The following is an 11,254-nucleotide window of genomic DNA, read 5'->3' on the forward strand; positions in this document are numbered from 1 at the left end:
TACCCTAGTCGCCACACTCCGGCGCCTCTTCGGGGTACACTGAGGGAGAATTTAGCACGGCCAATGCACCCTAACCAGCACGTCTTTGGAGTGTGGGAGGAAACCGGAGCACCCGGAGGAAACCCACGCAGACACGGGGAGAACGTGCAGACTCCACACAGAATCAAGCACGGGAATCGAACCCAGGTCCCTGTCGCTGTGAGGCAGCAGTGCTAAACCACTGTGCCACTCCTAAAGGCCACACTGCTGCCAATTGAACCAAAGCATTCTCTCGGAAGCCAGTCATTTGCATTAAAAGGATGGAAACAGTGAGTGCTGATCTGATTTGCAAAAATCTTTACATGATCCATTCTGTTGACAAACGGAAAAAGCTTTTGAAATTGTCCAGGAAGATTTAAATATATATTATCCAAAGCGTTTGCTCTCCCCATTGGCTTTTTTGGGTGCACTAGGTAAATGATGCTACGTGAGTATTTAAGTGCTTTGGGTGTTCGGTTATGTTTTGAGAGAGGATCGCTGACCGTTTGTGAGGCGGATGGAGTTTAGCTTGCGTTCCGAGCTCTCCCACTGTCCCAGTCCGTTTGTTAGTCAGTGCCGCTGATTCCACCCCCATTTCCCCCGCGATGCCTCGCTCATTTCTGGTCAAGAAACGACCCGCCAAGTGCGTCAGGCCCAACTGGGGCAACGTATCGGACGATCAGCGAGGGGATTTCTACATCCCAGGTGGGTTTCCTCCCAGGAATCTTGGAGTCCTCGTGCATCAGTCGCTGAAAGTACAGCAGGCAGTGAAGAAGACAAATGGTGCGTTGGCCTTCATAGCAAGAGGGACGGAATATAGGAACAGGGAATTGTTGGTGAGGCCACACCTGGAGTATTGTGCGTAGATTTGGCCTCCTTATCCGAGGAAGGATGCCCTTGCTATAGAGGGAGCGCAGTGAAGGTTTACCAGGCTGATTCCTGGGATGGCAGGTCTGTCATATGAGGAGAGACTAAGTCGGTTAGGATTATATTCACTGGAGATTAGAAGAATGAGAGGGATGGAATTTTACCGCCCCGTCCACCACGGGAGTCGGGAGCGAGCGAGGGACGGACAACGGGAAGGTCCGTTGACCTCGGACAGGATTTTACGGTTTCGGGACAAGCGAGGCCGCAAAAACCTGCCCATAAAATTCTAACAGGATTAGACAGGGTGGATTCAGAAAGAATGTTCCCGATGGTGGGGGGAGTCCAGAACTAGGGGGTCATAGTTTGAGGATAAGGGCTAAACCTTTTAGGACTGAGGTGAGGAGAAATTTCTTCACCCAGAGAGTGGTGAATGTGTGGAATTCACTCCCACAGAAAGTAGTTGAGGCCAAAACATTGATTTGATTTGATTTATTATTGTCACATGTATTAGCATACAGTGAAAAGCATTGTTTCTTGCGCGCTATACTGACAAAGCATACCGTTCATAGAGAAGGAAAAAGGAGAGAGTGCAGAATGTAGTGTTACAGTCATAGCTAGGGTGTAGAGAAAGATCAACTTAATGCAAGGTAGGTCCATTCAAATGTCTGACGACAGCAGGGAAGAAGCTGTTCTTGAGTCGGTTGGTACGTGACCTCAGACTTTTGTACCTTTTTCCCGACGGAAGAAGGTGGAAGAGAGAATGTCCGGGGTGCGTGGGGTCCTTAGTTATGCTGGCTGCTTTCCGAGGCAGCGGGAAGTGTAGACAGAGTCAATGGATGGGAGGCTGGTTTGTTTGATGGATTGGGCTACATTCACAACCTTTTGTAGTTCCTTGCATCCAAACATTGTGTGATTTCAGGAAGAAATTAGATGTAGCTCTTGGGGCGAAAGGGATCAGGGGATATGGGGGGAAGGTGGGGATCAGGATATTGAATTTGACGACCAGAATGAATGGCGGAGAAGGCTCGAAGGGCCGAATGGCCTACTCCTCCTTCTAGTTTCTATGTTCCTATGAAGAGAGACGAGCTTTCGGAGCGCAGCTCCTTCCTCATCTGATGATGGAGCAGCGCTCCGAAAGCTCGTGATTCCAAATAAACCTGTTGGACTTTAACCTGGTGGTGTGAGAGTACTTACTGTGTTCACCCCAGTCCAACACCGGCGTCTCCACATTATGGAGAGAGAGTAAGAGAGAGGTACAGATGGATAGGGAGTTAGCCAGAGTGAAAAATATTAGATAAGAAGATACTTGGCAGGAATTTACTGCCTGATTCATCCTGAAGCGGTAATATCCCACCCCAGGTCAACAGACCTTCCCATGCTCCACCCCCGCCCGCTGCTGTACAAATTGGTGAGAGTCGTGGTGGACGTACCGGATTTCCTCACCCTGGTCCCAATGCCAACAGTAAAATGACATTTACCTTCTACCATGAATAGCGTTTAATTTCATCCACAGAATGCTTGGATGCCTTTGCTCTGGAGAAGCAGCAAGCTTTACCTCAGCGAGACACCACGATGGACGCAAAGGACAAAAGGCAAAACACCTGGGTGGGGTCGTTTGCCGAGGGATTGCATGGAATAGTTCGCTCTGACGAACAGCCAGAACTCGGCAGAGCTGAGGTACGTCTTTATCGCGTGAATGGGCGGCACGGCGGCACGGTGGTTGGCACCGCTGCCTCACGGCGCCAGGGACCTGAGTTCGATTCCCGGCCTCGGGTCACTGTCTGTGCGGAGTTTGCACGTTCTCCCCGTGTCTGCGTGGGTTTCCTCCGGGTGCTCCGGTTTCCTCCCACAGTCCAAAGATGTGTAGTTTAGGTGGATTGGCCATGCTAAATTGCCCCTTAGTGTCCAAAGATGTGCAGGGGGTTTTGGTGGATTGGCCGTGCTAAATTGCCCCTTAGTGTCAGGGGGACTAGCTAGGGTTAATGCATGGGGTTATGGGGACAGGGCTTGGATGGGATTGTGGTCAGTGCAGACTCAATGGGCTGAATGGCCTCCTTCTGCACTGTAGGATTCTATTTAAGCTGTTCCTGATCGACCTTTGCTCCCCCAGCCAAGCACCATCCGCCATATTGTTTTTTTCTACAAGATTTCCATTGGCTGAAAGATTTACTGAAAGGGAGTACAGCTGAAGGTCCTTAGCGCAGTGAGGGATGGGGAATGGATGTTGGACAAGGTGGAGAGGCGACGGCCGAGTGGTATTATCGCCAGACTATTAATCCAGACTCTCAGCTCATGATCTGGGGACCTGGGTTCAAATCCCGTCACGTCAACTGGTGGAATTTGAATTTAATAAAAAAAATCTGGAATTAAAAATCTACTGATGACCGTGAAACCATTGTCGGAAAAATCCATCTGGTTCACTAATGTCCCTTTAGGGAAGGAAATCTGCCGTCCTTACCCGGTCTGGCCTACATGTGACTCCAGAGCCACAGCAATGTGGTTGACTCTCAACTGCCCTCCATGGGCGACGAGGGATGGGCAATAAATGCTGGCCCAGCCGGCGACGCCCATGTCCCACAAATAACTTTTTAAAAACTGCACTGTGAGCAACCCTTTACCCCCAGGTGGAATCCTCATTGTCACGTTCCAAGCATTGACGATAGTCACTTCGACCGAGTGCATTGGAGGATTTTTAAAAATTTGTTCCCAGTTTGTGGGTGTCGCTGGCTGGGCCCTGCATTTATTGCCCATCCCTAATTGCCCCTCGAGAAGGTGGTGGGTGAGCCGCCATCTTGAACCCTCCGCAGTCCAGGTGGTGTAGGTACACCCACAGCGCTGTTAGGGAGGGAGCTCCAGGATTTCACCCCGGTGTCTCCTCTGGGCTGCACCAGCGACCGAAACCTTCTCGTGGAGGCCACGCACGGATCGGTCTCTTTAAGTCTCCAATTCCAAAAAAGGGGGGAATGGGGGGCTGGAGGGGTTGGAGGGGGGAGGAGGCTCAATGAGATGGTAAACACTAACACGGGCTCGCTGCACCTATTTCTGTGCCGTGCCCTCATGGTGGACAATTATCTCCAGCCAAAATGCTCCCGGATCTTTGGACACTAAGGGGCAATTTAGCATGGCCAATCCACCTAACCTGCACATCTTTGGACACTAAGGGGCAATTTAGCATGGCCAATCCACCTAACCTACACATCTTTGGACACTAAGGGGCAATTTGTTCTCCCCGTGTCTGCGTGGGTTTCCTCCGGGTGCTCCAGTTTCCTCCCACAGTCCAAAAGACGTGCTGGTTAGGGTGCTAAACCTTTTAGGCAATGTTCTGACTTAGAGGCGTTCAGTCATAATCCCATGGATGGTAGCTTCGCACCATTTGGTGTGTTTGTTGTACCCGAATTCAGTGTGCCCAAACAGGCGCCGGAGTGTGGCAACTAGTGTGGGATTTTCACAGCAACTTCACTGCAGTGTTAATGTAAGCCTATTGGCGACGCCAATAAATTGAAACTTTTCTTTCTTCTTGGGAAGGTAAAATCGGCTTACGGCCAGGGTCGTTTCCTCTGCTGCTCCTGCAGCAAGGTTTTCCCGCTACACCGTATGCTGACCCGCCACCTCAAATGTCACAGCACCTTGAAGAAATATATCTGCAAGTTCTGTGCTAAAGGCTTCAATGACACCTTTGACCTAAAGAGGCACATGCGAACACACACAGGTACGAGGGTCGGGGGTCGGGGGGGGGGCGTGGGGAGGGGGGGTTAGGGTTAGGTTTTTGGGGTCGGACAGAGAGAGGACATGTCCCCTTTTCTTCGTGTTCTGCCGCTTTTCTTTCAGCCCACGTCCAGCCCTTGTTACCCCCCCCCCCCCCCCCCCCCCCCCCTGTCATGCCTTGCCCTTATCTGGTTGTCTTCTTGTCTCCTGGGCCTTTCCTTCTGATTTATTATATTATTCGTGTCAGCTTTTGTTAGGGTTAGGGTTAAAAATTGACGTCGCTCATCGGAGTCTCGTCCAAAAGATGGCACCTCTGACGATCCCGTGCGCCCTCAGTGCCACCTTGGGAGTGCCAGCCTCGGCTTGGCATTCGGGTTTTGCAGGCTTGAGCGCACAGCCGTTGCCTCCGTGTCAGAATGTTAAGGAGACTGAAAATGAGCGCTAAATGCTATTGAATCATTTAGGACAGGCGATGGCCTAGTGGCATTATCGCTAGACTATTAACCAAAAACTCAACTAGTGTTCTGGAGGACACCGGGTTCGAATCCCGCCACGGCAGATGGTGGAATTTGAATTCAACAAACAAAAATCTGGAATTAAGAATCTACTGATGAAACCATTGTCAATTGTCGGAAAAACCCATCTGGTTCACTAATGTCCATTTAGAGAAGGAAATCTGCCGTCCTTACCCGGTCTGGCCTACATGTGACTCCAGAGCCACAGCAATGTGGTTGACTCTCAACTGCCCTCCAAGGGCAACTAGGGATGGGCAATAAATGCTGGGCCCAGCCAGCGACGCCCATGTCCAATGAATGAATCAAAACAATTCATTTCCTCATTAGTTTAACTCCCTATTTCCTTCTCCCTCGTGTCTATCGGTGGCACAGTGGTTAGCACTGCTGCCTCACAGCGCCAGGGACCCAGGTTCGATTCCCGGCTTGGGGTCACTGTCTGTGTGGAGTCTGCACATTCTCCCCCCGTGTCTGTGTGGGTTTCCTCCGGGTGCTCCGGTTTCCTCCCAGAGTCCGAAAGACGTGCTGGTTAGGGTGAATTGGCCGTGCTAAATTCTCCCTCGGTGTACCCGAACAGGCGCTGGAGTTTTTTAAAAATTCATTCGTGGGACATGGGCGTCGCTGGCTGGGCCAGCATTTATTGCCCATCCCTAGTTGCCCTTGGAGGGCAGTTGAGAGTCAACCACATTGCTGTGGCTCTGGAGTCACATGTCGGCCAGACCGGGTAAGGACGGCAGATTTCCTTCCCTAAAGGAACCAGATGGGTTTTTCCGACAATGGGTCGTCAGGAGATCCTTAATTCCAGATTTTTTAAATTGAATTCAAATTCCACCATCTGCCATGGTGGGATTCGAACCCGGGTCCCCCAGAATATTAGCTGAGCTTTCTGGATTAATAGTCCAGCGATAATACCACGAAGCCATCACCTCCCCCAGTGTGGCGATTAGGGGATTTTCCCAGTAAGTTTATTGCAGTGTTAATGTAAGTCTACTTGTGACACGAATAAATAAACTGTAAAGAAAAAACTTTATAGAGCCACAGCAATGTGGTTGACTCTCAAGTGGCCTCCCAGGGCAACTAGGGATGGGCAATAAATGCTGGCCCAGCCAGCGACGCCCATGTCCCACGAATGAATTAACAAAATCATCTTGGGACGTAAGAGAGGTTGTGAAAGGTGCTATATAAATGCAAGTTCTTTCTCGTGTTGTGTCTCCTTGCGTGGTGCTTCCTCGCTACAACTCTGGCAGAAAAGACTTATCACCCCCTCCCCGACTACCCCTCACCTTTGTTTTAAGCAGGCATTCGTCCCTACAAGTGTGGCCGATGCGAGAAGGCTTTCACACAGCGATGCTCCTTGGAGTCGCATCTGAAGAAGATTCACAGCGTGCACCAGAACTATGCGTACAGGGAACGGCGCTCCAAGATTTATGTCTGCGAGGACTGTGGCTTCACATCCAGTCAGGGAGACGCATACTTCCTCCACATCAGGGACCATCATCCCACCAGCCCGTTGCTACGCAAGTATCTACGGAAACAAAGCAAGTCATTCCAGGACAGGTTAAGCACCCTGCTCTTTCCGTCCTTTGCCCAGCCAAGCTTGTAAAGCTTATTTATTAGTGTCACAAGTAGGCTTACATTAACACTGCAGTGAAGTTACTGTGAAAATCCCCTAGGCGCCTGTTCGGGTACACTGAGGGAGAATTTAGCACGGTCAATGCACCCTAACCAGCACGCCTTTCAGACTGTGGGAGGAAACCGGAGCACCCGGAGGAAACCCACGCAGACACGGGGAGAAGGTGCAAACTGTACACAGACAGTGACCCAAGCCGGGAATCGAACTTTCCGGATGCTCCGGTTACCTCCCACAGTCCAAAGATGTGCAGGTTAGGTGGATTGGCTATGCTAAATTGCCCCTGAGTGTCCAAAGATGTGCAGGTTAGGTGGATTGGCCGTGCTAAATTGCCCCTTAGTATCCAAAGATGTGCAGGTTAGGTGGATTGGCTATGCTAAATTGCCCCTTAGTGTCCAAAGATGTGCAGGTTAGGTGGATTGGCCGTGCTAAATTGCCCCTTAGTATCCAAAGATATGCAGGTTAGGTGGATTGGCCGTGCTAAATTGCCCCTTAGTGTCCAAAGATGTGCAGGTTAGGTGGATTGGCCATGCTAAATTGTCCCTTAGTGTCCAAAGATGTGCAGGTTGGGTGGATTGGCCATATCAAATTGTCCCTGGCACTGTGAGGCAGCAGTGCCACTCTAACTAGCTGACCCAGAAAGAATGTGCATTTATATAGCACCTTTTACACCCCGAGTCCTTATGGGCTTTATAACCCAAGAAATACTTTTAAAGTATGGGCTGTTGTAATGCAGGAACCATAGGACAAGGGCAGGAAAATACGATTGGCGTGCCTTTAGTGGTGAGTCATTGTCAATGCAGACTCGATGGGCTGAAGGGCCTTCTCTGTGCTGTATGACTCTATGAGAACCATATTGCACACAGTAAGGTACCACAACTACAGGCAGCATGGCGGCACGTGGTTAGCACTGCTGCCTCGCAGCGCGAGGGATCTGGGTTTGATTCCCAGCTCAGGTCACTGTCTGTGCGGAGTTTGCACGTTCTCCCCATGTCTGTGCGGGTTTCCTCCGGGTGCTCCGGTTTCCTCCCACACTCCACAAAGATGTGCAGGTTAGGTGGATTGGCCATGGCAAATTGCCCCTTGGTGTCCCAAGATCTGTAGATTAGGGGGATTAGCTGGGTAAATACATGGAGTTATGGGAATGGGGCCTGGGTGGGATGCTCTATCGAAGAGTTGGTACAGATTCAATGGGCCGAATGGCCTCCTTCTGCACTGAACCAGCAATGTCATATATGACCAGATAAGAGGGGGAAGATGGTGGTGTAGTGGTAACGTCACTCGAGTAGTAATCCAGGGACCCAGGATAAAGCTCTGGGGGGGACACGTGTTCAAATCCCACCACGGCAGCTGGTGGAATTTAAATTCAATTCATAAAATCTGGAATTAAAAACTAGTCTCAGTGATGGTAACCATGGTCGGAAAAATTGGAAGGCGACTTATTATCTAAATGGGGAGAGACTTTGGGGTGCTCCGATGCAGAGGGATCTGGGTGTCCTCGTTCATGAGTCACAGAAAACTAGCATGTAGGTACAGCAGATACTAAAGACAGGTACTAAATGTTGGCATTTATAGCGAAAGGAATAGAATATAAAGGTAAGGGAGTATTGTTGCAACTATACAAGACATTGGTGAGGCTGCTCCTGGAGTATTGTGCACAGTTTTGGTCCCCTTCGTTGAGGAAAGATGTAGTGGCATTGGAGGCAGTTCAGAGGAGGTTCACTATATTGATTCCAGAGATGAGGGGTTTGTCGTATGAAGAGAGATTGAACAGTTTAGGCCGATACTCTCTGGAATTGAGAAGAATGAGGGGAGATCAAATTGAGGTTTACAAGATGATAAAAGGTGTGGATAAAGTAGACGTGGAGCGGATGCTTCCTCTTGTGGGGCATTCGAGGACGAGAGGTCTTAGGATAAGGTGCAGCAAATTTAAAACAGATTGGGTCTGTACTCGTTGGAGTTTAGAAGGATGAGGGGTGATCTTATAGAGACATATAAGATAATGAAGGGGCTGGATAGGGTAGAGGTGGAGAGATTCTTTCCACTTAGAAGGGAAACCAGAACTAGAGGGCACAGCCTCAAAATAAGGGGGGGCCGGTTCAGAACAGAGTTGAGGGGGAACTTCTTCTCTCAGAGGGTAGTGAATCTCTGGAATTCTCTGCCCATTGAAGTGGTGGAGGCTTCCTCGTTGAATATGTTTAAATCACGGGTAGATAGTTTTCTGATCGATAAGGGAATTAGGGGATATGGGGAGCAGGCGGGTAAGTGGAACTGATTCGCTTCAGATCAGCCATGATCTTGTTGAATGGCGGGGCAGGCTCGAAGGGCCAGATGGCCTACTCCTGCTCCTATTTCTTATGTTCTTATGTTCTTGAGGAGAAACTACTTCTCCCAAAGGGTTGTGAATCTGTGGAATTCGCTGCCCCAAAGTGCGGTGGGTGCTGGGACAGTGAGTAAATTTAAGGAGGAGTTAGACAGATTTTTAATTGGTAATGGGGGTGAAGGGTTATGGGGAGAAGGCAGGAAAATGGGGATGAGGAGCATATCAGCCATGATCGAATGGCGGAGTGGACTCAATGGGCCAAATGGCCTAATTCTGCTCCTATATCTTATGAACTTATAAACCATTGTCAATTGTCGGAAAAACCCATCTGTCATTGCTACCAAAACATCTGGGACATGCGTTCAGAGGGAAGATGGTGGTATTATCGTTGGATTAGCAATCCAGAGACTCAGGGTTAATGCTCTGGGGACCCAGGTTTGAATCCCGCCACGGCAGATGGTGGAATTTGTGTTCAATAAAAAATATCTGGAATTAAGGATCTACTGATGACCATGAAACCATTGTTGGAAAAACCCATCTGGGTCACTAATGTCCTTTAGGGAAGGAAATCTGCCGTCCTTACCCGGTCTGGCCTACATGTGACTCCAGAGCTACAGCAATGTGGTTGACTCTCAACTGCCCTCTGAAATGGCCGAGCGAGACACCCAGTTCAAGGGGCAATTAGGGATGGGCAATAAATCATGGCCCAGCCGGCGACGCCCACACCCCATAAATGAATTTAGAGAATGGGTAAACCAAGAAAAAAGGGCATCAGGAAAGGGGATTTTGTGGTATTTCCTTGTCTTCATAGTCTCAGAGATAAGCAACAGCCTCATCAGTGGCAAGATGGGAGTTCTTCAAGTCCACCTACAAGTTAAGTCAGCCGACACTCCTCGGCAATGTGAACCATTGTTCTGACTGTAGAACAGAGTAGTCTTTGCAATCCCACTGACGTCAGGTGGCTGCACAGAGGCTTTGGCCAGACCGCAAACGCTTTAAAATGTCTCAGAGCCACGTGAAAGGAGTGTGGGCTCAGCGGTGAGTGTGGTTGCTGTCAGCTGTTTTCTCCCATCAACCCTCCTGTCTCGCGGACCCAGTTGTTACTCCTCAAGGCACGGTGGATTTGACCATACACGGGCGGCGTGAGGGTGTGTATATGGGTGTTGGAAGAGGTCGTTGAATAAGCACGGGTTGGGATTGAGCTTGCCTGTTGCAATTACATTCCTGATGTGTGTGTGTGTGTTTAGGGGATGCTCATAGAATCCCTACAGTGCAGAACAGGCCATTCAGCCCATCAAATCTGCACCGTCTCAGAGTCACTTACCCAGGCAATCTCCCCCACCCTATCGCTGCAGCCCCACACATTTACCATGACTAATCCATCTAACCTACACATCTTGGGACACTAAGGGGCAATTTAGCATGACCAATCTATGCAACTGGCACATCTTTGGACACTAAGGGGCAATTTAGCATGGCGATCCACCTGACCTGCTCATCTTTGGGCACTAAGGGACAATTTAGCATGGCCAATCTGCCTAACTTGCTCATCTTGGGACACCAAGGCGCAATTTAGCATGGCCAATCCACCTAACCTGCTCATCTTTGGACACTAAGGGGCAATTTAGCATGGCCAATCCACCTAACCTACACATCTTTGGACACTAAGGGACAATTTAGTATAGCCGATCCACCTAACCTACACATCTTTGGGCACTAAGGGACAATTTAGCATGGCCAATCTGCCTAACTTGCTCATCTTGGGACACTAAACGGCAATTTATCATGGCCAATCCACCTAACCTGCTCATCTTTGGACACTAAACGGCAATTTATCATGGCCAATTTACCCAACCAACACATCTTAAAGTTTATTTATTGGTCACAAGTAAGGCTTACATTAACACTTCAATGAAGTTACTGTGAAAATCCATGTGGGAGGAAACTGGAGCACCTGAAGGAAACCCATACTGTCCACACAGGCACAGGAAGAACATGCAAATTCCATACAGTCACCCAAGGCTGGAATTGAACCCGGGTCCCTGGCGCTGAGGTAGCAGTGCTAACCACTGAGCTGCCATGCCAGCTGGTTATGTTTCCCAGGGTTGGGAGTTGGGGAGATTAGTTAGTGGAAAAGTACCTGTGATGATGCATGTTGTTGAGTTGAATTTTGATAGTCCTTGGCATGGGCAGGCTGGT

General features: G+C 49.6%; 1 protein-coding gene across 1 annotated transcript; it reads left to right on the forward strand.

Moving 5' to 3' along the window:
* The first annotated feature begins 623 nt into the window (after positions 1 to 623).
* LOC144488169 (putative transcription factor ovo-like protein 3) lies at positions 624 to 6,705 on the forward strand. Its single transcript, XM_078206193.1, has 4 exons — positions 624 to 723; positions 2,399 to 2,562; positions 4,411 to 4,594; positions 6,401 to 6,705. Exons 1-4 carry the CDS (start codon positions 624 to 626, stop codon positions 6,703 to 6,705), a joined length of 753 nt encoding a protein of 250 aa, XP_078062319.1.
* Positions 6,706 to 11,254: the final 4,549 nt, after the last annotated feature.

The sequence above is a fragment of the Mustelus asterias genome, unplaced genomic scaffold (assembly GCF_964213995.1).
Source record: "Mustelus asterias unplaced genomic scaffold, sMusAst1.hap1.1 HAP1_SCAFFOLD_1350, whole genome shotgun sequence".
NCBI classification, from domain to species: Eukaryota; Metazoa; Chordata; class Chondrichthyes; order Carcharhiniformes; family Triakidae; genus Mustelus; species Mustelus asterias.

What these genes read in the sequence shown, in the direction of transcription:
- LOC144488169 (XM_078206193.1), top strand. Translation starts at nt 624, where the DNA reads ATGCCTCGCTCATTTCTGGTCAAGAAACGACCCGCCAAGTGCGTCAGG. An exon ending in AGGGGATTTCTACATCCCAG is followed by an intron (nt 724 to 2,398) that starts GTGGGTTTCCTC and finishes TTTCATCCACAG; the next exon opens with AATGCTTGGATGCCTTTGCT. An exon ending in CAGAACTCGGCAGAGCTGAG is followed by an intron (nt 2,563 to 4,410) that starts GTACGTCTTTAT and finishes CTTCTTGGGAAG; the next exon opens with GTAAAATCGGCTTACGGCCA.